At 38.4% G+C, this 20457-nt stretch overlaps 9 protein-coding genes across 9 annotated transcripts; 3 read left to right on the top strand and 6 right to left on the bottom strand.

The window, feature by feature from the left end:
- Window positions 1-6626: 6626 nt before the first annotated feature.
- On the bottom strand, window positions 6627-9257 carry BDF20DRAFT_686472 (uncharacterized protein). Its single transcript, XM_053076033.1, has one exon. It carries the CDS (start codon window positions 9062-9064, stop codon window positions 6782-6784), a length of 2283 nt encoding a protein of 760 aa, XP_052933339.1. The 5' UTR covers window positions 9065-9257; the 3' UTR covers window positions 6627-6781.
- A 203-nt stretch (window positions 9258-9460) lies between these two features.
- BDF20DRAFT_885152 (uncharacterized protein) lies at window positions 9461-11019 on the bottom strand. Its single transcript, XM_053081919.1, has one exon. The coding sequence runs from the start codon at window positions 10948-10950 to the stop codon at window positions 9730-9732; it is 1221 nt and encodes a 406-aa protein (XP_052933340.1). The 5' UTR covers window positions 10951-11019; the 3' UTR covers window positions 9461-9729.
- A 217-nt stretch (window positions 11020-11236) lies between these two features.
- Window positions 11237-12238, bottom strand: BDF20DRAFT_907285 (Pre-mRNA-splicing factor Cwf15/Cwc15; the record flags this gene model as incomplete). The annotated part of the gene is made up of 4 exons (XM_053083363.1): window positions 11237-11363; window positions 11452-11658; window positions 11769-12148; window positions 12236-12238. 4 exons carry the CDS (start codon window positions 12236-12238, stop codon window positions 11237-11239), a joined length of 717 nt encoding a protein of 238 aa, XP_052933341.1.
- A 1274-nt stretch (window positions 12239-13512) lies between these two features.
- Window positions 13513-14809, bottom strand: BDF20DRAFT_885167 (TMEM164 family-domain-containing protein). Its single transcript, XM_053081920.1, has 4 exons — window positions 14662-14809; window positions 14171-14598; window positions 13881-14066; window positions 13513-13798 (listed from the first exon to the last, which is right to left on the bottom strand). Exons 1-4 carry the CDS (start codon window positions 14781-14783, stop codon window positions 13623-13625), a joined length of 912 nt encoding a protein of 303 aa, XP_052933342.1. The 5' UTR covers window positions 14784-14809; the 3' UTR covers window positions 13513-13622.
- An 830-nt stretch (window positions 14810-15639) lies between these two features.
- On the top strand, window positions 15640-16298 carry BDF20DRAFT_824396 (uncharacterized protein; the record flags this gene model as incomplete). Its single annotated transcript, XM_053077890.1, has 3 exons — window positions 15640-15720; window positions 15836-16069; window positions 16146-16298. Coding segments are annotated over 3 exons (468 nt in total), but the record flags the coding sequence as incomplete, so codon positions are not given.
- BDF20DRAFT_686579 (uncharacterized protein) lies at window positions 15995-17129 on the top strand. Its single transcript, XM_053076035.1, has 3 exons — window positions 15995-16069; window positions 16146-16536; window positions 16622-17129. Exons 2-3 carry the CDS (start codon window positions 16285-16287, stop codon window positions 17021-17023), a joined length of 654 nt encoding a protein of 217 aa, XP_052933344.1. The 5' UTR covers window positions 15995-16069; window positions 16146-16284; the 3' UTR covers window positions 17024-17129.
- A 252-nt stretch (window positions 17130-17381) lies between these two features.
- Window positions 17382-17735, bottom strand: BDF20DRAFT_837888 (histone H2b; the record flags this gene model as incomplete). The annotated part of the gene is made up of 1 exon (XM_053079097.1): window positions 17382-17735. The coding sequence occupies one exon, from the start codon at window positions 17733-17735 to the stop codon at window positions 17382-17384; it is 354 nt and encodes a 117-aa protein (XP_052933345.1).
- Window positions 17736-18159: 424 nt separating this feature from the next.
- BDF20DRAFT_885173 (histone H2A) lies at window positions 18160-18758 on the top strand. Its single transcript, XM_053081921.1, has one exon. The coding sequence runs from the start codon at window positions 18359-18361 to the stop codon at window positions 18752-18754; it is 396 nt and encodes a 131-aa protein (XP_052933346.1). The 5' UTR covers window positions 18160-18358; the 3' UTR covers window positions 18755-18758.
- A 903-nt stretch (window positions 18759-19661) lies between these two features.
- Window positions 19662-20072, bottom strand: BDF20DRAFT_915375 (histone H3; the record flags this gene model as incomplete). The annotated part of the gene is made up of 1 exon (XM_053084303.1): window positions 19662-20072. One exon carries the CDS (start codon window positions 20070-20072, stop codon window positions 19662-19664), a length of 411 nt encoding a protein of 136 aa, XP_052933347.1.
- Between the last annotated feature and the right edge of the window lie 385 nt (window positions 20073-20457).

The raw sequence follows: 20457 nt of genomic DNA on the forward strand, positions 1-20457 counted from the left end.
AACAATACAAATACACGCATCAAGGAAGAACAAGCTATTTTGGATGAAGTGAATGTACAAATTTCGAAGAGTAAAACTGTTTTCTCCCTGCGACCTGAGCAAGCTCAATTGGAAGAAATTTTCGTAGACTTACGATATTTACAAAAAAGTATGCTTGAAAAAAATGTTGAAAACTTGCTGAACGATTTCGAGACAGGCAGTATGGAATCTGTTTTACAGCGCGAAGAACTTTTGCAAGGCAACGCTCTTCAATTTATTGATAGAGTTAATCAAAAATTCCCCTTGTACAAGGATATATTGCAACCTCTTCTTGTTGCAGTTCAAAATATCAAATATGGTTTACGTCTGCTCATCAGTAACTTTAAGAAGGATGCCATGGATAGCTTTATCTCGGAAGTTGTTCAATTCTTAATTTCTGATGGCACCTGTTCAGAATATCTGTCTTCCGAGAAGTGGAGCAATCTTAGCGCTAATGACAGCCTTGTAAAGCTCAGAGACATCATATTCAGCAGATCGTCGACAAGTAAAAAATGGTCTCTTTATCTTAGAATTTTGATTGTTATACTTCAACACTTAATACACAGTATCAACATACATGGTACCTTAACAGCTGAAAATCTTGTATCAATCAACATTATTTATAACGAAATTGTTCAAGTGTGGAAAGCAGCAGAGGAGTATAGAAAAAAGCAAGAAGCTGAAAAGGAGGCCCTTTTCAAAACACGCGCTAAAAAGTATGAAGCAGTTCCTGACGAAGAACTTGAAGAGAGGGACATGAAAAAGATTTTTGCTGCATTCGATGAGGAATTCGCTGATTTAACAATTGAGGATAATGATGAACCAGTGAAAGCTAGTGCTCCTGCAGAGGTTGAAGAAGTTTCTGTATTGAATTCAGATGATATTCGTCGTATTGGTCACCTTCACAAATGGCTTTTCAACACATACAGTCATGCTAATTGCAATCGCTCAAAAAAGAATTGGGATGGAGAAACGACTCAGGCTTATGCCGCTGCAGGAGAGTTGTCTAATATGACTAATTCCGCGTTCGAGGACACTATGGATCGCAGCTGCAAGGTTGGTAACATGCGTGCTACTTCCTTGATTATCAAGCGCCTTGAGTCCGATAGTCCTTTGCAATCAAATGATGGAAAGATTTACGACTTTTATCAAAATGAAAATGTGGCAGAAGCTAAACGTGTAGTACCTATTGTGAATCGCTTTAAAGCACGTGTATTGCAACTTCTGGACCAGTGGCCTGAGCATGCTATTTTATCTCAGTTAGTTGTTATTTCGGACCGTATACTCTCGTTTTCAGTATTGTCTCCTGTCTCCAAATTTTTAACGGGAGTTGAACTCTTACTACAGAAGTCGGAAGATTGGGAAGCTTATGCTGCGAAGCATGTGTCTCTGAAGGACCAACGTGAAGAGCTTACCAAACTAATTGTTGATTGGAGACAACTCGAACTCAACTGTTGGCCAAAACTCCTAGAAGCTCAAGAGCAATATCATCAAGATGCTGCATTCGATTGGTGGTTTAATCTTTACGATGCCGTTAATAACACATCACTAACTTCGGAGAAAGAGGAGAAAAATGTCAAAAACACGCAAGATTTACTTGGTGCACTTGATCATTTCTTGCAAACAGCTCCAGTTATCGAGTTCTCCCCACGTCTAGCTATGGTCGATTCTTTCTATAAGCAAGTCATGCTTCAATCAAGTCTTTCGCCTAATGCAAGTGAGCAAGCGAACTACGAGAAGGTTGCTACCATTTTGCGAAATGTGTACATGTACTACCTACAATTCGAGGAGCGTGCAAAGACTTTAATGGCTCAACTACGTCAACCAATTGAAAAAGAACTCAAGGACTTTGTAAAGATTGCTACTTGGAAAGATGTAAACATTTATGCTTTGAGACAAAGTGCTTCTAAAACTCATAGACAGCTGCATAAATGTATTCGTAAGTATCGTGAAGTCCTTAGTACTTCTATGCTAACAGTCATTGCCAACTACAATGAAGAATATGCTATGTACCAATACGGTGATGATAAACGATATAGTAAGGATATCAACATGTCTTTAGTCAGCCAGCTTCCACAAGCCAGTGTTTGGTTAAGCACGCTTGAGCTTCCTGATGTCAAATCAGCGGTAAATCTACCATCAGATTCTATCAAGGCACATTTGAGTGATCTTTCTGTGACGTTAAGAAGAATGAAAGGTTACTGTCGCAAGGACATTTTTATTGATGATGATGATATCAAAGATTTGCCATTAGAAAAGTTCATGACCGAGATAATCGACCAAATAAAGTATTTCCAAAAGGAAACACCAGCTGTTATGACAGAAGAAAATAAATCGATGGTGAAGAATCAGAAGTTACTGAAGAAAAAGGCCTTGGTTGATTTCCTTAAGGAACTCCGTCGTTTAGGTTTGAAATCTCGACTTGGTAGAATGAAGGAAGAGAACAGTGATACAGTCAGCCTCTTCAATCAAAAGGTCGCTGATCTCGAGTTCTTAGCATTTAGCAAAGGAACTTATCATGGAGATTTATCTACGATTACTGATGCTTCCGTTGGTGCAATGGAGCAGTGGAGAAAGGCGAATGACTATTATTTCCGTTCTATTGCTAGATTGACTCACTTGCGTACTCTAAGCACCACCAAAACCAGCAAAGATCTCTCTCTTCTTGAGATTGAACGCGCTTTAAGTGCTACGGAGCATATGTTCACTCTCACACATAAAGAACGTTCATTGTTGGCTCGCGCAGAAGGCAGTTTGATGGTCCTGCAAGGTTTCGCTCTACAAATGTCAGCTCTATACTCCTCTTTCAAAAAAGGGCATACACTATCAAGCGATAGAGAAAAAGTTTCTATTTTAAGTAAACACAAGATTTACGTCGACGAAGTTGCATCTCTGTTATCTCAAGCTCTTCATACTCTTTCCCTCAGCAATGAAGCGAGCCATCAACAGTGTATGCGTGAATTACGAGATATGTATGACAGCATTGAAAAGTTGCAGAAAATTATCGATGAACTGTATGTCCTGCGTTATCTTTTCCCTAAGGCTGCTACTGGTATCAATTTGGCTGCAATAACAAGTGACATTGAAGCATTAATCAGATCAAATATGGAGAAAATTGATACTATGTATAACCGTTTACAAAGTATCATATTTGCTCAACCTGGTTATAACTACATTATTTATCCAATCCTACAACACATGAAGGCAACTTCAATGTTTGCTGATGCTTCAATCGACGCCGTGGAAACTACTGACATCAGTGTCACTGACCTTCGTGATCGTATCTACAGCCTTATTGACGTCTCATTGCTTGCTATTCAGGATCTCAAAAAAGTCAACGATAACTTGACAGAAACCACTGTTACTGTTAGCGAGGACACAGAGGACCAAAATGATTTGGCGGACGATTTCATTCGCCAGCAAAATAAGAAGCAATTTTCACTGGCTAATGCATTACATTTAGAAGCTGCCTCCAGACGTTCTTTAGACATACTTAGTGCAATTTTCTCTTTGATAGCTCAAGTTAATAGCAATACAAGCATTGCAGAGCATATTTCTTGTTTGATACAGGAAGTCTACCCTTTCTTGCAACAGTATTTGCTTATTGCTCAACATACCCTTACCAAAATACTGGTGCATCACAAGTCAATGGCCAAGTTAACTTACTGTATGATCAACTCTTTCAGTATTATTATCACAAAGGGTTTCTGTATGCCTGAGGGAGCTGACGATGGTGAAGAAGGAGAAGCTGATGGTACTGCTACTGGTACAGGTATTGGTGAAGGTGAAGGTACCAAGGACGTAGGCGAGGAAATTGAAGATGAAGAGCAAGTACTTGGAACACAAAACGAAGAACGTAGCAAAGATGAACAAAAGCAAGATACTAAGGAAGAAAAGAATGGCCTTGATATGGAAAATGATTTCGATGGCAATTTGGAAGATGTTGAACAGAGTGAAGACGAAAATAAAGACGAATCTGAAAGCTCTGATGAGGAAGAGGATCCTGACGAACAGATCGGCGATGTGGATGATATGGATCCTGATGCTGTGGATGATAAAATGTGGGGTGATGAAGCTGAAGAAGAGCTTAAGGAAAGCGATAAGACAGTGGATGATGCAGGTAACCAACAACAACAAAAGGATTCCGAAATTGTTGCAAAGGAAGACGGTGATCAACAGCAGGATCCCAAGAACGATACACGTGATGAGTCAACAGAGAATGATGATCAACAAATGAAAGGCGAAGAAGAAGAGATGGATAGTAACGGAGGAAGTGGCGATGAAGAAGAAATGGAAGGCGAGGGTGAAGATGAAGAGGATGTTGAGAACAAAGCTGGTGAGCAGCTCAACGCCGAAATTCCTGAAGCCGAAACGTTAGATTTGCCAGATGATATGAATTTAGATGGCGATCAGAATGAAGGCGAGGATGAAGAAGCAGGTGAGGATATGAATGATCCGATGGATATGGATGAGACATCTGGAGGACAAGAAGAAGAGCAAGTACAAGAGGAAGAAGATGGTGGTGAGGCTTTCAAAGATGCTCTTGATGATATTGATGAGAATATGAATGATAAGGACGAAGAAATGGCAGACACGACTGCGGAGACTGATATAGATCAACTCGATGCTAATGAAGATACTGAAGATAATCAGGATAAGGAGAATGTTGAAGGTGAAAAAGAAGAAGATCTAGTAGACGAGACAGGTGATGCTGAACAGCAACAAAAGAATGGTCAAATTATGGAAGATGAGCAAGACGCTGAGGAAGAAAGTAAAGCTCATGGTCGTGAACAACCGAGTAGTGATGCTGTTGCAGATAATCAATTTGGTGTTCAGGGTGAAGCAGGCAAGCAAAGTAAGAGCTCTGGTAAAAATAATGAAGGTGAAGAAGAGGATACGTCCGCCGAAGCGGAAGATGATTCGACAGCACTTAAAGAGCAATCAGGTGCACCAGAAGGTGGCAGCGGCCAAGCTAACCAAAAAGAAGATGCTGACAGTGAAAATCAGGATGAAAAGATGGAAGAAGAGTCCAATCAAGATATGGCAAATCCTCAAAGAAGCCTTGGAGATGCCCTTGAGAGATGGCGCAGAAGGTTGGCTGATGTTAATGACGGTGAAACTGAAGAGGAGCAAGAACCTGATACAGAAAAGAAAGACACAGAAGCAGACGAAAATCGAGTGAATGAAGATACCTCTTTTGAATATGTGAAGAACGACGAAGAAGCTCATGATATGCAAACAATGGGCAATGCCCGACCTGATCAAATCCAAGATATCGATTTGGCCGCGATTGATGAGGAAACAACAGATGACCATAAGACTTCTGGTGAAATGGACATTGATGAACCTGTGGAAGATAATGACAACAGCATGCCCTTGCCTCGTGAAACACTTGAAGCATCTGGTGGTTTAGATACTCAAGGCGCTATTTTGAACAAGAAGCTGAACGAGCCTCGTACATTTGATGAAAATGAGGTTCTAAAAATGGATGAGTCTTTGATAGCACACGAGCCTCTTGATCAAGAAGACATTGAACGTATCAGAGAGGATCTTGAGAATGAAGTATCTTACTGGAGAGATGAAGGTCGTGATATCAATAAAGCTCGCGAACTTTGGCAAGGCTATGAAAACTTGACCTATGATTTAGCAATGGGACTCTGTGAACAGTTACGTCTTATTCTTGAACCTACTTTGGCTACTAAACTCAAAGGTGATTATCGCACTGGTAAACGCTTGAATATGAAGAAAATTATTCCATATATTGCAAGTCAGTTTAAGAAAGATAAGATCTGGTTACGTCGAACAAAACCAAGCAAACGTCAATATCAAGTGATGATATCTGTTGATGACTCTAAATCCATGTCAGAATCTCATTCGGTACAATTAGCTTACGAGGCACTTGCTCTCATATCAAAAGCTTTGTCCCAACTTGAAGTTGGCGAAATTTCGATTACTTCTTTTGGTGAGCGTGTTCGCTTGCTGCATTCTTTTGATCAACCTTTCACATCAGAATCTGGTGCTCAAGTTATGCAGAAATTCACTTTTGCTCAACAAAAAACATTCGTCAAAAACTTGATTGAAACTTCAATTGGATTATTTGAAAACGCTAAGCATGCTTCAGGACCAGGTAATGCAGAGCTTTGGCATTTACAATTGATTATCTCTGATGGTATTTGTGAGGATCATGAAGCATTGCAGGCTCTTGTTAGACGAGCAATGGAAGAACAAATAATGATTATCTTTATTATTGTTGATAACAAGCCTGAAAAGGATTCCATATTGAATATGACCAATGTTAAGTATGCAATCAAGGATGGTAAATACGACATACAAATGACATCTTATTTGGAGACGTTCCCCTTCCAATACTTTATGGTATTGCGTGATATCAATTCTTTACCTGAAGTTTTATCTGATGCCCTTAGACAATACTTTAGTTTCGTCTCTGCATAATAGTTCGAAAAACTTTATAATTCTCGTTATCTTAATAAAATTGTTTTTTACTTTAACTCTTTGCGTGGTTACGCAATGCATTTTCTCGTAATCAAATCAACATTAAACTGTGCATATATGTAACTCATCATGACAACCGTGCACTTATTTTACTTATATTTGGACTAAAACAATAGCAATTTATGTAGTAAGTGTAACTTTTGTGTATTGACTGTTTTCGCTATCTGTGAATATAACATATATGCAACTATTTATCATCGATGAATGACTTTAAGGTATGAGCGTGTTTAGAACTGGAGTAGCGTAATTGTTAAGTAAGATGAACCTGATTTACAAGTTCACATTCAATATAGAAACAATAATGCTTCATTTTCGGTGGTTTAGGCGGCTTTGGTGGGATAACAATCGAAGGTGGAGATGGAATATTGGCTAAGGGTGCGACACTACTCTGCCTGCTGGAAAGTGTCAAAGCGGCATCAACAGCTTGTGCAAGTTGACTGCTAATTCCTCCCTCCTCAGACGGTTGCCGCTGTTGTTGTCCCGCGTTCATATTGCTTATCGCTACAGGTCTTTCATCAGTAACTACATCATTCATGGTTGTGTCATCAGGGCTGTTATCAATACTGTCTTCAGAATTATCGTCAGAACTGTCTCCAGTTCTTTCTATTGGATCTACGGTGTCGCTATCGCTACTGCTAGTGCTGTAAATATCGTCATCTTCATCATGCAAGGAGTACAACAGATTCAGATGTGAGTGATATGCTTTGTTATCTTGATACAGTACATCAGCTTGGACTGCTTGTTTGGAGGGAGAGAAGTATTTCATAAAATCAATTTGGCAGCAAGAAGAAAAAGAAAGATATTCGTAATCATAGGCTGTACAATTCACTTCTAACGTTCGCATTATTTTGGTTTCTGGTAATCTAATAGATAGTTGGCAGGCGGTATTATTGAGGAACAGAGGATTTTCAATGGTAAGATTGTTGATGACAGGAATGACTGAGGAAATAAAAGGAAAGGTAATGCTATGCAGCATAGATGTCTTGAGTACCATTTTATCAATGTTTTTGGGTTTGTTCAGTGTGCAAAAAGTAATGGGAGGTTCAACAAATAATATAAAGTCCTCGAGGATCAGTGTCGTTGGGTGATCATGGTAGCAACAGAGTTTTATCAATTGCTCAAATATAAACCAGTTATAGTAATTGACTTTTATATTCCTACTTGCACCATCTATGTACATGCCACAAGATCCAGAATCACAAATATTATAGTTTGCAGTATCCAGACACATAATAGCGTGAACGAATTGTGGCTCAAATTGCTTAAGTATTGCCATAGCTTTGTTGACGTTGTAGGTATGAATGTGTTCGATATTAATTACCATTTGTAAAATGATTTGCTCTTGTGTCGATGTAAGCTGAAGACCTTTCTTTTCTGGATTGTCTATGCCGTCACTATAGCAGTGGGAAAGCTTCAAAACCTTCTGCTTCCCATTTACTGAAGATGCATAATCAACACAATGTTGGAGAACTTCAGTCGATATACTGTTATTCTTCACTTGTATTTTACACGACGACAATGGCATATTAAATAGTTTCACCAGAGTGCTCCAGCTGATGTCGTTTTGCCTGTCCTCTTTACTTATCGTATCTACTGTCAAGTGCTGCAAATTCGGAAAGACAACTAATGATAACACATCTACAGCAGCGGATGATACTACGAGTTCGTTTATGATGATAGTTTTTACGGAATTATCATGAGGAAGGATATCCAGTATTGCCCGTTGGTGTTGTTGATCATCTCGAAGGTTCAATTCATCCATCTTCAGCTGTTGCACTGATTTTGGTATTTTGCTCAAGATGGATTTCAATGTTTCAACACTGCAAGGTGAACTGAAGGAGATGTTCAATTTTTCTAAGGAAACAAATTGATCCAACTGATGAACCAATATTGAAAAGTGGCCAACTACACCCATTTCTTCGATGGCCATATTGGAAAGAACTTGTGTACCTTCACTACCGAGAAGTAAGTAGAGACTTTTCAATGTAGACCTGCATTGGTAAGCTACACGTGTGTAGAGAGAAATATCAACCATTTTGTGCGGTCGACTGGTCTTCTTCCAAGACCAGCAATGAATGAAATCTTTCAGTTGAGCGAAGTAACCGTCCCGAAATGTCGACATACTTGACCAAACAATGGTTCGTAAGTTTTCTTCACAATCAAGGTATTCGAGTCTTGGACACAAACGCAAAAACTGTCTGCAAACGTTGGCTGGATCGTTGTTGTTGAATAAGAACTCTTTTTGGAACTTTATGTATCTAACCCATGTCCCATGTTTGGGACTCTTCTTCAACCACTCCAAAAGAGTAACTACCACTTTGCTGTTCACATGGATATTTCTGTGCAGAAATGGAGTGGCTACAATTTTCCAATTTTTGCAGACGAGCTGACAATTGATGTAATTCCTTTGCGTGCGCAAGTAAAGAAGGGAGTTCAGAGTTAAAGAGGAATCAGTGGTTGGTATTCCTTCAAGATGTTTGAGAACATTAAACAGAACTTCGTAAGGCAGGTCTGCCCAATTTCGATTCGACATATCTGTTTAACACCGTTCAAGGGAATAGTACAAGAAAGGATTTGGTGGATGGAAAAGGTAGAAATGAAAAGGAAAGAAAAAGAGACGATCCATGCTGCGCAGGTTATAAATCACTTCTATATACTTAAGCGCGTCACTTGTTGTACGCATTTTATCACGCATTTCTGTATTTTGCTTGTTCTGTTACTTGCGAAAAATGCATGGTAGTTTTATGAATGCGTTACCTCTGGGAAAACTAACGGCAAGAGTAACAATGATAATTACTCTTCAGGGTTGATGTGGTAATGTATGTGCTGACAAAATCTTCAATACAGTTTTGTAACGAAAAGCTGGTTAATAATAAGCAGTAAACCTTCTATAGGAGCAAAGCACAATCAACGTTGAGTAAAATGAGTATTTCTGTTTTGAATAGTAGCTATTCTAAGGAGTTGAGCAAGAATAATGTTCAGTATACAACATTATGCGTTACTCGTACATTTTATTACAGAAGCTTGCACATGCAGTAAGGAAATTATGGTACAAAATACATAAAAAAAAAATAAAAGATGGTGGAAGGGATGCCATGGTAAGAGCGATGCAGTAGGGTAATGCTAACAAAATTACTTGAATTAAAACTTAATAATAATTTTAATGGTACGTAGTGTAAAAGATAGAAAATAGATAGTTCATACAGTCAACTGAGACGCAGAATAAGTAGGCAACCTGTGAGGTTCATATAGTGGTAGCGCATCTTCATACTCTATTGCCTTCATAAACATTGGAGTTGGCATATGGCTGTTGGGGACATTCCTATTACTTTGATAGCTTGATGCTGGTGCAGGATAGTATTTCGAGTAAAACTTCAAGTCTGGCGACACACCTATACCGTAGCCCAAAGTACCGATATTGAGAGGTATATCTTCCAGCTTTGTGTTGTAGTTCCAAATCCCACCCATCGGGCCTTTCTGTTGTACACTGAGTTGCAGTTTATAGCGAATCTGTGCAAGTCTACCATAATCGACATTTGGCGTCACGTCTGCAGGAATGTGTAAAGATATAGTTGCCTTGCAACAATATAAATGTTGATCGTTATTATGACAAGGCGTGTTCTGTATATCGTTCGAATGATTCTCCGCTGGACAGCTAATCAAGAGCATTTTGTGAAGGTTTACTTTGACAGTCTCGACATGGTCTTTTATTCCTTCAAAAGCGATCACTTGGACGACCCGGACCAATTTAGCTTGAATGGTTACATATTTGAAAGGCGATTTTCTATCCATTTTGAAGCTCGACACGCTCATGGTAATTGGAATAGTATCATTCGGCACATAATCAAAAGATGAAATTTCTGCGTGGACAGACAAATGTCCTCTTCGTGCTTCAAGCAAAATTGGTTTCTTTAGAAGTTTGGTCTCAATATAAGGCATATACAGGACATCCTTTGAGCATTGTACGCTGGTATTTATTGCTGACTGAGCATCGTTCTCCTTTGAGGTTTCAAGACTAGCGACAAGCTGATATTTGCATTGATAAGCAGGGTGATTGGCAGAAGGAGGAAGTTGTAGTAACGCCATTTGGATTGTAAACGGGAAAGTGTATTCTGAATTTGCTTCAAACTTTTTTGCTGCGCCATCACATTTGGCGCTCCACAGAGTCCGTTGCACTGCAAAAAGATTACTTCGAGCTTTTCGCAACACGCCAGGAGAGATTTCAAAAGGTGGAATACACTCGTAAGCGCGAAAACTCAACTTGACCTTTTCAATATTGGGCACACGCGACAGCAACTTTAGCTTGACAATTCCTTGAAATACAGAACCGGGGCCATAGACAGGTTGATCTTTGATTGACCAGCCAAATTCTGGAAGCAATGAGATATCTAGAGAACACGTAGACTTCTGTAAGGACATATTAAATCGTTAGATTTCGTAACTTTGGATCAATAAGAGGAAGAAGAATATGGAAATACAAAACAATCGGAATCGACAAAAGCCTTTTTATAGCGTTTCAAGTGTACACTTATGCTGTTGATCTCGACCAGGATGACACGCAACAAAAGATCAAGAGCCGCAGCATTGCTTTACTCGGGTTTTATGTGTAACAATAAAAGAAAGTATTCATTTGCTTTGTTTTCTTTATTTTGTTTAGGGAGGATAAATAGAATCAAATAAACTTGAAGGCACTATGAGTACATAATTAGTGAATATACTTGTGAAGAAACTTTCTGTGGAAGTCAGAGCGCAACATATCATTGACGAATCTCTTTTTAGGTTTATCATCAAGGCCTTTTGCTTGATTTTTGAAAATAACATCATCGTCCCACCTAAGAAAGATGAACAGCAGTTTAGATTTGACATGCCAAGGCACGCACTTTTCCTAGGTGACTCATCAATTGAGAAAATATTGCTCACCTTCTTTTCACAGTAAAATCACGTTTTTCAGTGCCAATATTTAAAAGAGGATTGCCACTCATGGCTTCCTTCTCTGCCTCTGCCTCTGCTTCTTGTCGAGCCTCTCGTTCTTGTCGTTCTTTTTCTTCTGCACGCTCTTTTCGAATACGCTGTAAAGTAGCTAAGAGTTCTGCTGCATTATCATCATCATCATCGTCGTCATCTTCGCTGAAGTCAGAAGGAAAGAAAAAGAAGGGGGGCGAAGAATGGGATGCTGGCAATGTTAGATCAATGATAACATTATACAATTGCCTTACAACATAAGTGTTTCAACTCACCTACTACTACTACTTCCACTGCTGTCATCGCTGTCACTTTCTTGTCCGCTATCATCTTTATCTAACTGTGCTAACCGCGCCGCCTCAGCCATTAATCGTTGTTTTTCTTCATTTGGTGATTCTTCGTTCTTTTCCTCCTGATCTTTTATTAATCGAGAGCTTGATGGCCCACCTGCTTTTTCTTCAAAATATTCTCTTTCTGCTCTTCTCAATTCTTCTAATAACTGTTCTCTATCACCGATTTCGTCAGTTGTGCCTTGACCAGGTTGTCTGAATTTGAGTTTAGTATGCGAAGCAAGGTCACGAGCACTATATTGGAAGCTAGGTGCTTTATTGTCATTGCCTCTAGCAGGATCAAAGGTGGGACGAGCTGCTGTGGTCTAGCATATAACAGGTATTATTCGGTTAAGGGCTTTGCTGTAGAAATAAGAGCTATGAATAAAGGGTTATGACTAGGGCTAACTTACCATATTGAATCAGATGAAAATATTAAAACAAAAGCAGAACAAAAAATCCATAACATTCACTTTTTTTTTTTTTCCTGTTCTCAAAAACGGCTGTTTTTGAATTTGACCCAATCAATTGACACTCCCCTCTTTTTCTTTCATATAGCAAAAATCTGAGCCCTATACCTTTTTGCTAATGTATTACAGCAAGTTGTTCGCTAACCTGGCATTTTGCTGATATGACTTACAAAAACCCTTCCACATATATTTTGATCAGTATACAAGGATTAAATTAGCATGACTTGAGTAAAACCTGGTTGTAACGTAATGAAACATGCTTTTGTAAAAAATAATGATTGTTATTATAAGGATGGATGGAAACCCATCAATTCGGCACTCAACAACAGTTGATGTATCAATAAGATCAACGCCCATTGTGCTGGAAGAACCCGGGAGTTCATTACTGTTCGCCCACGAACTGTTTTTTACAAAGACAGTCATGGAGAATTTCGGTGTTAATGGTCAACGTATTGCAAGTGTTTTATTTCTTCTTGTGCAAATGATCCTTTCGAGAAGAGGGTCGTGTGTTGCGTAAGACTTAGGTTAGAGCTCTTTAAGATATGCCTGAGGCCAAGCTACATAAGGTTCTGTCCATGTCTCTTACATAAAGAAATCATACCCTTATCTGAAGTTAGTGATGACTATTGAGAAAACAACATCTATAGAAAAAGACATTATCCTCAAGGAAGAAAGCAATTGCGAGTTCCCATTAGTTATAGACTGTGAATCCCTTTAGGATTTCCTACGTAGATAAATAATATAGGTTTGCGCATGGTTTGTTTGGCTAAAAGGGGAAAACAGACATTTTCTTTACAGAGAGTAAGACGCTGCATCTATTCATATTGTAAGCTGTAGTCGGCTTCAATTACGAATGACGGACTCTATGAGTAACAGAAGGTTTTTCTTAATCAAGCAAGTACTAGGTTCTTCTTATCTTTCCTGTACAACACTCTTTCTTTATTTTGACATTTAGGATGATTGCCGTATTTAGGAAGCAGGTTTACAAGAAAAAATTGATTTATCATCAAAAATAGTCCATCAAAAGCATTTCATCTGGATACAGAAACCTACCTCTAGTATTACGAAAAATAAAAGTTAAGCTTTGATAACATTGTGCGAACTATAGCATTGTGTTCATGTTACACGCATTAAACTCGATCATGCTTTAAGTACTCGCAGATCATATTCAGAAGGGTTGCATAATGACCAGCTAAAGTAAACAAAGAAAAAAGGAAAAAGATTTTATTCTAACAGTGTGTGATTGTTTGTACATTATGAATATTATAAAATGAGGTGACATCATCCTTTCATCGGATAAGTATTAAAAGGGGGTATTACTGTAATGGTTTCAATTGATCTTTTTGGAACGTGGTGGTTGTTTATAGCTTTGAATGGGTACTTGCTTGCGTGGTAGAATGGAAACGATGCCTTCAACGAGGATAAAGCGTGTAATAAATTTAAAGATGAATGCCATACCATACATAACAATTCGATAGAAGGGACCTAATCTAAGCAGTATTTTAACTAACGTAGTATATTAAGAGAAAAAAGTGTGTTAATTTAATAGTGCTCATGGCATAATTCAATAGTTTGTTTCTAAACGTACTGGGAGGTGGGGCCCACATGTAATTCAAGTTGAATCCAGTAGTAAGCGAGATAACATGCAATAACGGTGTATGGAAGAAACTGTAGGAGAAGAACGACAAAAACAAAATCTCCTTGGATCTCGGCAGAACAATGTATCGACGGCTGTATATCATATATACGGGTACCAATAGCAATAAAATATGCTCTATAGAGAACACCCAACGGGATAGAAAAACCGGGATTAACAAACAATGAACAACCCCCCAATAGCTGGGTGACTCCCAACAAAAATTTATTTTATCCACTTACCAGCAAAAAAGTTGAACGTCTCACCTATTAAAGAATGTTCTCTCAAGTCTGGGAAGGCCAAGGCTGCCAAAGCGCCCCATTGCAAATGAAGATATATGTTGAAAAAGATTTGAGGAATGGGTGACCGTTTGTTAGGATAAACAAGCGTAAATAAAAGCAGGACGCCGCTCATATGACATGGTTGCAGCATAAACCATACCCGGTGTCGGATGACCTTATGCGTTAACGTCAGTAATAATGATAGAAATAAGGCAAAGGTCACCGACCTTTCTGTGACAGAGGCTTTCATAACAGGTTGAAATGCCACCAGACGTTCATAATTCTTGGTGCCCGGAGTCAGTAGCCGACGGAACATGAAGTAAGTGACGAAACCATACGTTGTCGCAAGAAACAATAGCTCTAAACCATGTTGAAAAGGCTGATTATACCTGAAGAAAAAATGAGTTTATCATTGCAAAAACAATTCCATCATTAAAGTGTCATTCTTTTACCATGAACCATAAGAAGACTGTGCCCAGTCCGTTTCTACAGTAACATTGGCAGCGATCGATCGTACAGAAGCATCGAGTTTGACAAGCCAAGGTTGAAGTAATTCAAAAAGCTGATCTTTCATGCTGGTCTGAATGGCAAAAAAAAAAAAAAAAAAAAAAAAAAAAAAGGCGAAAAGCAGAGCCTTTTTGAAAGAAGGTAGACAACACAAAAGGTATAAAAAAAGACAAAAGGTATGGAAAACAAGCAGTTTTAGAGATAAAAAAAAAAAGGTAAAACTTGATAGGGGCTGGTTAGCTTAATGGAACCATTTAAAAAGCGGAAAGAGCCCTGTTTTTTGATTTGCTTCATTCCAAAAAAAGGAACCTTTATTTTTCCTTTCTCCTGCTGAGATTTCATCCGGTTTTTCTTTTTTTTCTCATTTTCTTTTCATTTTTTTAAAACTACACCTGTTTTTTGAGAAATTCATTCAAGCCGCTTATAATGTCCAATAGCTCGCGACATTCTCATTCTACAAGAGATACAGCATCTTCTTCGACTCGACGAAGATCTCGTAGTCCAACTTTAGATTATCGTCATAAGTCTGACCATGTAACTTTCTTTTGATGAAGACGAATTTCCCCCCGTCACTGTTTTACGCTTTTGAAAAAGTCCATCGCTGATTCTTGTCTTACGAATTATATTAGCCATCCAGTCGTGAATACGATAGAAATGGTAATCGTAAAACGACCAGTAGCAGGAATGACAGAGACAGAGACAGAGACAGAGACAGAGACAGCTACGATTATAGAAGCCGCCGTCGTCACGACCGATCCGATCGTAGCCATTCTCCAGACATTGACAACCCCATTAACCATAGAGGAGAACGCTATAGCCGCAGAACTTTTGACCGTTATGGCCGTCGTTCATCCCCTGAAGACGACGAGGATGATGAGTATGATCGTTATAGACGCAGTAGTAGTCGCTATGATGAAGAACAACGAAGACAGGATGAAGAGCCTTTAACACCCAATATCAATGTTGTATTGAGAAACTTACCTGATAAAGCAAGAGAAGTCGATGTACATTCCATTAGAAAAAAAAAAAAAACTCGTATTTCGAATTTGCATGTTACAAGGAAACAGTATATCCGCTAATCTCACAAACCCCCCCACTGGTTGAAACACAACTGTATAGATTCAAAATCAATTAACCACTATGAGTGCAAGTGTTGAAGATGTGTCACTGATCAAGGATCGCGAAACGGGTGAATCAAAAAAGTTTGCTTTTGTTCGGTTCACAAGTGTTGGTCATGCTATTCAGTTTGTGGAAAAGTATAAACGGTTCGAGATGGACTCTTATTTTGTCCGTGTTGACTATTGTAAAAAAGGTCATCAAAGAGATACCGCAGAAGAATGGCGTTGTAACATAGTAAGTTGTTCTTCTTTTGCTTGAGTTTGAATTCAAAACTGTGGGTTTACTCATGGGATCTTCTTTCCGTATGTAGTGTGGCAAGTTTAATCCTGGTAGTCGTCGTCTTTGTTTTGAGTGTAAAAGATCTTATCAAAGTAAAGCTCGTTTTTTTCTTTTTGCAGTTTTAATGTTATGTAGATTGCATTTGTTCGTCCGCTGCTTACACTCAACACATGTGTTTAGGTGAGGCATCTGAAAAAAGATTGCAAGAAACAAGCACGACAGAAATCAATGATGGCACAAGAGATATATCGGCTGTTCCCAGTCGTTTTTTACTTTTACGCCAGTTGGACCACTTAACAACAGAAGAATCTATTTACAGCGCAGTACAAACTTTACAGGGTGTTTACCGAACTATTCTCATCAGAGACAAACTTACAAAGATGTCTTGTGAATTTGCTTTTGTAGAATTTTTTGATGTTCAGGTAAAATTCTAATAGACAAAAAAGGCCTCAAAATTTTTTTCCTTTTAGCTCATCACAGAAAGCAAATCTCTTCTTTCGTTCCCAGTCAGCATCTTTAGCTTTGGACTATGCTACACAGTCATTAACGATAGACGGACGCAAGGTCTCAGCCTCATTTGCTACTGAAGAAAGCTTTATACCCGTTTATGGCGAGACAGAATGGACAATAACGTCCGTCAATCCTCTGGAAGGTTTAAAGGCTTATTGGGACAAAGCATTGTACGGTACCGAATATTCAAAAGCGATTGAAGACGAAAGACGGCAGAAAGAAGAGGAACAAAAGCAGGCAAAAGAACGAGAGGAAGAGTTGAAAAGGAAAGAAGCGGAAGCCAAGAGCAAGAAGAACACGCTTGAGGACGACCTGAACGATTTCTATGCTAGTATGGGCGATTTTGATACCGACAGCACCAGTAAATCAGACATATTTTCTGTTCCCAAGTCCTATTAATTCTATCTGCAGTCACAACTGCATGTGCTTTAAAAAGAATACAGTGAAATGAAATAAAACACTGGGTTGCCAAGCTTTATACTGCAAAATAAACTGAGAAGCAACAAGATTTTCCTGATCCTTTTGATTATGTAAGAAAAATGAAATCAATATTTATTAAAAAAAAAAAACGAGTGAGTGGGTCTGTACAATAAAATGTGCGCAAAAAGTGGGAGCATATATAAAGGGTAATGGTATGAAAAACGAAGAACTTCAATTTTCTGTATTATTTATAAAAGCAAAATAAGAGATGGAATATTACAAAGAATGTCGATCCTTGAACAGATTGTTTGCGATGATGATTGAAGTGATTGGTTATTTATTTGGAGGAAGTGTACTTGGTGACAGCCTTGGTACCTTCAGAGACAGCGTGCTTGGCCAATTCACCAGGAAGGATGAGACGGACGGCGGTTTGAATTTCACGAGAGGAGATAGTGGAACGCTTGTTGTAGGCAGCCAACTTGGAGGCTTCAGAAGCAATACGTTCAAAGATATCGTTGACGAAGGAGTTCAAAATGGACATGGCCTTGTTGGAAATACCAGTATCAGGGTGGACTTGCTTCAAGACCTTGTAAATGTAAGAAGAGTAGGTTTCGCGACGGGTGATCTTCTTCTTCTTGGCATCAGTGGTCTTAGCCTTGGTAGCATTTTTGGTGGAAGCGTCGGCAGCCATTTTATTCTTAATATTAGAGACAAAAGTTGTAACAAAAAAAAAAGGAAAACAATAGAAAAACGGAGAGAGACAGACTGCTTTATATATAAATTTGGAGTATGTGACGTGTATTCCAAAAATGGAAGTTTGCATTTCATTGAATTTTTTTTTTGCAGTTGCAGAAAAAAGAAAAATGAAAAAAAAGTATAAAGGACGACACTACAAAATTGCAAAAAATATGGTTAAATAATCGTGAAAACACGAAAAAAACGCGTATTTCATCCGAACTATAACAACTAATAATCATTGCAAAAGTAAAAAAAAATTTTTTTAGAAAAGCTATTCTTTGCCCTACTCAGGCATCATTTGTTTTGGTGAAAAATTGGCGAAAAACAGAAAATGTCAATTTTTTTTTTTTTGCACAAGTGTACCTCGCGTTAAGGGCAAAAAAAAAAAAAGAAAAATTGCAAAAATTTGCAATCTTTTTTTCTTTCCATTTTAGGAAATAATGCATCGGGGGTTCATTACTTTGAAAAGAGTATAAAAACCTCACATAAATTTCTCAAAGTCGTTTCAAAAGTTTTTTTTTTCTGCTTCTATTGTTCTTTATTGATCTTTTTTAAGACTAAAAATTATATCTAACAATGTCTGGTGGTAAATCTGGTGGAAAGTCTGCTTCTGGCTCCAAGTCTCAAACTCGTTCTTCTAAGGCTGGTCTTCAGTTCCCCGTTGGTCGTATCCATCGTCTTTTGCGTCGTGGTAACTATGCCCAACGTGTGGGTGCTGGTGCTCCTGTGTACTTGGCTGCCGTCCTTGAATATCTCGCTGCTGAAATTCTCGAATTAGCTGGTAATGCTGCTCGTGATAACAAGAAGTCTCGTATTATCCCCCGTCACTTGCAATTAGCCATCCGTAACGATGAAGAATTAAACAAACTTCTCGGTCATGTTACCATTGCTCAAGGTGGTGTCCTTCCCAACATTCACGCTTCCTTGTTGCCCACCAAGACCAAGAAGGCTGGTGCCTCTCAAGAACTTTAAACATTTCTATGGAAAAAAGTCGCTACAAAACAATCCTAAATCATATTGTACGCAGCTGTGTATTCAGCTTTTTACGACTATAACAAAAACCACGATCTTTCAGCATAGCATCATGTTTTTATCCGTTTAATTTGATATCCCTATTCGATTTGAAGTCCTTTTTTTTAATCAAGTTCGATAGTAATTATTATATTTGTCTCATGTGTAGATGGAGTTGTTCTCTTTCTATCAATCCTTTTGTAAATAAAACAAACCCGAAATGACTCGCTTTCTTTCATCTATTTCTTGTTTGTCATTCTGTACATTCTCTTGTCGTTTTCAATGAGCAATAGTTTTTAAAAATGTCGGTATTTCAACACAGACGTTAGGTCCGTGCCAGCTTTTACATTTAACACATGGAGAAGGCTCTATCGTTGCACAGAAGAAAAAAGAAAAATACAAAAAAAAGTCGAGTGTGATTGACATTGACATTTGCCAGTCATAAATGTTGTCAAAAAAAAAACAGGCACTCACCGTCTACATACATGGTCGATTCGTCTTCTTTTGCCCGTTGGAATGTTACACAACGGTTTCTGACAAGATGATACAGGAACAGCACTCGGACCCTTCCTTTAAGACTTTGACATCCATCTGCAAAAACATCTTCAAAGTGATTGACATGTTGGAGTGGAAAAAACAAGTTTATTAGTTTCAATTATTGAAAAAGCCCGAAAGATAAAAATAAAACTGTACAAACAAAGACCCAACTTCAATTTTTTTTGTTTAAAATAATAATAGCTTTAATTGATTAGAAAAGATGACTGATGAACGAAATAGACCTTTTCCAGGTCTTTGCTAAATAAACGGGAGGAGTAGAGGAGAGGGGTATTCTGAAAAGATTATATCAAAGTTCCTTACAAAATTGTATTTAAGAACGTTCACCACGAAGACGACGAGCCAATTGGATATCTTTGGGTTGAATAGTGACACGCTTGGCGTGGATAGCAGCCAAGTTGGTATCTTCAAAGAGGGAGACGAGGTAAGCTTCAGAGGCTTCTTGAAGAGCACCAATAGCAGAAGATTGGAAACGTAAATCGGTCTTGAAGTCTTGAGCGATTTCACGGACGAGACGTTGGAAAGGAAGCTTACGGATCAAGAGTTCAGTAGACTTTTGGTAACGACGGATTTCACGAAGAGCGACAGTACCAGGTCTGTAACGATGAGGCTTCTTAACACCACCAGTAGAGGGAGCAGACTTACGGGCGGCCTTGGTAGCCAATTGCTTACGGGGAGCCTTACCACCGGTAGACTTACGAGCTGTTTGCTTAGTACGAGCCATATTTAATAAGAATGTGTTTTGCGAAAATTTAAAAAAGGGAAAAAAAAAGGAAAAGAAATCTTTCAAGAACTAGCCGTTGACTATTTATAAGATTCTGATTGCGGATATTCAATTCAATCTACTTTCCATATAAGTATTTGGAAAGCTACATTTCTTTTTTATTTCTTTCATCTGCGCGGTCATTTAGCAAAAAAAAAAAAAAAGCTGCGAAAAAAAAAATTTATTCATCGCGTTGCTATCACGCTTCCTCTCCTTCCCTCATGTCCGGGTTAAAACGACAAAAAAAAAAAAAAAAAAAAAAAAAAAATCATCAACACACCATGTTCTACTATTCTCAGACATTGTTGGCAATCCTTTTGCAAATCAAATATATTGGTTTAAAAAA

Source organism: Mycotypha africana, assembly GCF_025528875.1.
Source record: "Mycotypha africana strain NRRL 2978 chromosome Unknown BDF20scaffold_9, whole genome shotgun sequence".
Taxonomy (NCBI): Eukaryota; Fungi; Mucoromycota; class Mucoromycetes; order Mucorales; family Mycotyphaceae; genus Mycotypha; species Mycotypha africana.

What these genes read in the sequence shown, in the direction of transcription:
- BDF20DRAFT_885152 (XM_053081919.1), bottom strand. Translation starts at nt 10,950, where the DNA reads ATGTCCTTACAGAAGTCTACGTGTTCTCTAGATATCTCATTGCTTCCA.
- BDF20DRAFT_686472 (XM_053076033.1), bottom strand. Translation starts at nt 9,064, where the DNA reads ATGTCGAATCGAAATTGGGCAGACCTGCCTTACGAAGTTCTGTTTAAT.
- BDF20DRAFT_885167 (XM_053081920.1), bottom strand. Translation starts at nt 14,783, where the DNA reads ATGAAAGATCAGCTTTTTGAATTACTTCAACCTTGGCTTGTCAAACTC. An exon ending in CAGTCTTCTTATGGTTCATG is followed by an intron (nt 14,599 to 14,661) that starts GTAAAAGAATGA and finishes TTTTTTCTTCAG; the next exon opens with GTATAATCAGCCTTTTCAAC. An exon ending in GACGTTCAACTTTTTTGCTG is followed by an intron (nt 14,067 to 14,170) that starts GTAAGTGGATAA and finishes TGTTCTCTATAG; the next exon opens with AGCATATTTTATTGCTATTG.
- BDF20DRAFT_885173 (XM_053081921.1), top strand. Translation starts at nt 18,359, where the DNA reads ATGTCTGGTGGTAAATCTGGTGGAAAGTCTGCTTCTGGCTCCAAGTCT.
- BDF20DRAFT_686579 (XM_053076035.1), top strand. Translation starts at nt 16,285, where the DNA reads ATGTGTTTAGGTGAGGCATCTGAAAAAAGATTGCAAGAAACAAGCACG. An exon ending in TAGAATTTTTTGATGTTCAG is followed by an intron (nt 16,537 to 16,621) that starts GTAAAATTCTAA and finishes TTTCGTTCCCAG; the next exon opens with TCAGCATCTTTAGCTTTGGA.